At 41.1% G+C, this 3,971-nt stretch overlaps 1 protein-coding gene across 1 annotated transcript; it reads left to right on the forward strand.

Annotated features, from left to right (window-relative positions):
* Positions 1 to 632: 632 nt before the first annotated feature.
* Positions 633 to 3,686, forward strand: foxa2 (forkhead box A2). Its single transcript, XM_048228810.1, has 2 exons — positions 633 to 1,513; positions 2,156 to 3,686. The coding sequence occupies exons 1-2, from the start codon at positions 1,442 to 1,444 to the stop codon at positions 3,323 to 3,325; spliced, it is 1,242 nt and encodes a 413-aa protein (XP_048084767.1). The 5' UTR covers positions 633 to 1,441; the 3' UTR covers positions 3,326 to 3,686.
* Positions 3,687 to 3,971: the final 285 nt, after the last annotated feature.

Below are 3,971 nucleotides of genomic sequence, written 5' to 3' on the forward strand. Positions count from 1 at the left end.
ACTATAGAGAAAATAATTGAACATTAACTTCACAAATGCTATTTTCCTAGCAAATAATTTCACTTGATAGTAGAGATAGGGTGGAAATGAATGAAATGCTCTCAAGTCAGTGCGACACTGCTCTGTAACCAACAGAGGGCGTCTTTAACAGATCAAACGCTAAAATTGATTGGCTAAATTCAAATGTTATAATAATATAAGCATGGGTCTTTTGGTTAGTTGTCCTAAAATTCCATAATTGGACTTAAATGCAACCGCAATAATACGCAAAACTTAGACTACTTTATAAGTAGCCTTTGTAGGCTAAGCAGCCTAGCGCCTCAACCCAGTGATGCTGCACTTCAAGGGAAAACATTAAATTAAATTGCTTGCGTGTTCAGTTTTTAAAAGAAATAAACTCACATTCTCATAATCAAACGAAAATATGGTCCTAAGTCCCATGATCAAAAATATTATATAAACGTTTATTTTGAATGTAGCCTAGGCCGTCAGACAGCAAGAGCCCGACTCTACAAATCAATACAGCCGTGACCCTTGAGCCGGGGTATTTGCAGATAAACCATTCTGGTAAATGACGTCCAAACTGAAATAAAACCGTGAAAAAGTGTTGTTGCATGCAGGTCATAGGGAGGACTGAGCATGTTGGGTATTTACGAATAGGCCTATCCGATTCTAAGAATGCTGTTTTTGCAAGCGACAATTATCCAAAGTTAATAACTTATAGGCCTAATGCAATTTCGAACGACATGATGAAAACAGAACCTTACACTGCGTGTAACCTGTATTTCAAACAGCCTCCACTTGCGCGCAAAATAGCCATGCATTGCAACCTGCAAATTATTATCAAACAGGTGAAATGATTCGTTTAAATTACATGTCTGTTATACTTTTAATATTTTCTTTTTGGCTGCAAACTCTATAAATGAAAAGAAAAAATAGTGTTTAAAACGTGCTGCTGCATTCAAATGAGGTGGTGCACATAATGCATACTCCCAAACAATCAATTTTCAAAGATTCCCTTTCTTCTTTTGAAATACAATAAGATGAGCTTATAATGATTCTTTTCAAATGGGCTGTTCTTTTCGGCGAACTGCAGGTGTACAATAGGGGGGCCAAATCGAGGAGTCTCGCGCTTAGGTGTGAGCAGATTATTCAAATAGGGGCCAAGCGAAGAAGTAGGGATTGGAGGCTCGCCCAGCACACAGAGCTATATCATAGAGTTTACAGCCAGCAGCCAACGTCATTTGAACTCCAGTCATCATCAGACGTCTCTCCACGCCCGTGGACACAGCACGGCTGGCTCAAAGACACACATGCGTCAGTCCTTGACAAGGGAGCACGCCGACGACCCAAGTTGTGGTTCGAAATAACAACCTTTTCGTGGAGGACGCATTGCCTTTTCTTCGTCGAAGAAACGGTTTGAGAAGTGGGCGAAACTTCCATGATGCTTGGAGCAGTCAAAATGGAAGGACACGAACACTCAGACTGGAGCACTTACTACGCCGAACCCGAGGTTCGTACCTATAATGTATATTTTTGCGTCAAAAGCCGATCCCGTTTTATACAACTCAATATTAGCCCTGAGATAATATTAACTTTGCGATCAAATATTGACTTGAGGCGCCTCCAAATCCTCCCCCATCTCGACGCGCAGAACTGTCCTTACAAAGTTGTGTTTGACAAGAGAGGATAGCCCTTCTTTTCCATTCACAATTCACTTATTTAAACATTAGTTAAATGCTACTATTGATCTTGTAGTGTCATAGGCAAAACTGTACTACACAGTTTATTTTTTAATTCCTCAGACAAAGAACATTTAGTCAGTGTTTTGTAAACAGTCAATATACAGCGATTTGTTTTTTTTTTATTATTATTTTGCTTTACCATAAGACTATGTGGCAGCTTAAAACATTATAAACATATTTTCTGAGTTTTTGTTTTTAAAGCGACATCATATATATTATATTTGCAAGTGCCTGTAGACTACAACCATGATTTAAGATCTACAAGTAGCAAACAAATATGATGCATCTTTTACTTAGGCCTACAGTTTACTATGTTTTTATGCTGGTTGTATATAATATGCAATATACAGTTTTTCATGCAATTTATGCAATTGCAATACTAATGCCAGTTCCATGATCTCTGTTTTCAGTGTTACACATCGGTTGGCAACATGAACACGGGACTGGGAATGAATTCAATGAACACTTATATGAGTATGTCCGGAATGAGTACGACGGCCAACATGACAGCCAACTCAATGAACATGTCCTATGTCAACACAGGAATGAGCCCCTCGATGACGGGCATGTCACCGGGCCCTGCAGCGATGGGGGGCATGGGCGCAAGCATGGCTGGCATGAGTGCAGCCCTGAGTCCCAGTATGAGTCCCATGGCCGGGCAACCACCGTCCATGAATGCCTTAACCTCGTACACCAACATGAACGCCATGAGCCCAATGTATGGACAATCTAACATCAACAGATCAAGGGACCCGAAGACGTACAGAAGGAGCTACACGCACGCCAAGCCACCGTACTCGTACATTTCCCTCATTACAATGGCCATTCAGCAGTCGACTAGCAAGATGCTAACGCTAAGTGAGATCTACCAGTGGATAATGGACCTTTTCCCATTTTACCGTCAGAACCAGCAGCGCTGGCAGAATTCCATACGCCATTCGCTTTCCTTTAACGACTGTTTCGTGAAAGTTCCCAGATCCCCGGATAAACCCGGCAAAGGTTCATTTTGGACACTGCATCCAGACTCTGGAAACATGTTCGAGAACGGTTGCTACCTGAGGAGACAAAAGCGGTTTAAGGTCGATCTAAAAAAACTCGGCAAAGAGTCCGGGAAAAAGACTTCGGAGGGTGGATCTAGCAGTTCGGAGAGCTGCAATGGAAACGAATCTCCCCACTCCAATTTATCCTCCAATGAACATAAAAGGTCGCTCTCAGACATGAAGTCAAGTCAGGGCTTGAGTCCAGAGCACGCAGCCTCGCCGACCTCGCAGGCGCAGCACCTACTCGCGCAACACCACTCGGTGCTGGCGCACGAGGCGCACCTGAAGCCGGAGCATCACTACTCTTTCAACCACCCTTTCTCCATTAATAACTTAATGTCATCAGAACAGCAGCATCACAAAATGGACCTTAAGACTTACGAGCAGGTGATGCACTACTCTGGCTATGGCTCCCCCATGGCCGGAGCCCTATCCATGGGCTCGATGGCTGGCAAAGCTGGTTTAGACTCTTCAACCTTAGCCCCAGATACATCATATTATCAAGGTGTGTACTCTAGGCCCATAATGAACTCTTCTTAAAATAAAAGAAGGGTGATCCCTGACGGATCTTTTCCACATTTGTACATTTGTAAAATTTGAAGTTTACCCATATGTATCTCAAATATTTTCGACGTTTCCCACTGATTTAGTTGTGAAGTCTGATTAGTAATTATTTTCAAGTGTTTTGAAAGAAAAGCATCGGACTTCGACTCTCAATGCGGATCAAACAACCTGACTTTAACACATCTGAAGATAATGGGGTTCTCTCAGGACTTGCGGGAGGGCGAACCTCTTCAATTCTTTGTGTAAATCTTTATTTATGGCTTGTAAATGTGTATACTTGTAGTTGACCGCAAGAACAGAAAGTATATTAAAGTGTTATTTGGATTTTTTCTGAGAATGGTTGTATTCGTTATTTTTTGCGTAAATCTGGCTGTCACTGTCCATTGTTTTTGAATAATGACTTCACTAAAACAAGTAACCTGTCTCTTGATTTTTTATCGGGTCATTGAAGAAAAATAACATAATTTTTCAAAACGCATCAAGGCATGTATGATAATATTACAATTGGATTGAATGTTGTTTAACCAGCAAATTACACACTTTTCAATTTCAATTAAGCAACATATTTCGAAGAGTAGCCTTCAGAGACAGCTACAAAGAAAATATAAAGAAAATCCCATAG

The sequence above is a fragment of the Alosa alosa genome, chromosome 19 (genome assembly GCF_017589495.1).
Source record: "Alosa alosa isolate M-15738 ecotype Scorff River chromosome 19, AALO_Geno_1.1, whole genome shotgun sequence".
NCBI classification, from domain to species: Eukaryota; Metazoa; Chordata; class Actinopteri; order Clupeiformes; family Clupeidae; genus Alosa; species Alosa alosa.

Bases quoted from the DNA above. Each gene is read 5' to 3' on its own strand.
- foxa2 (XM_048228810.1), top strand. From the start codon at position 1,442: ATGATGCTTGGAGCAGTCAAAATGGAAGGACACGAACACTCAGACTGG. The intron at 1,514-2,155 runs GTTCGTACCTAT...CTCTGTTTTCAG, and splicing joins CTTACTACGCCGAACCCGAG to TGTTACACATCGGTTGGCAA.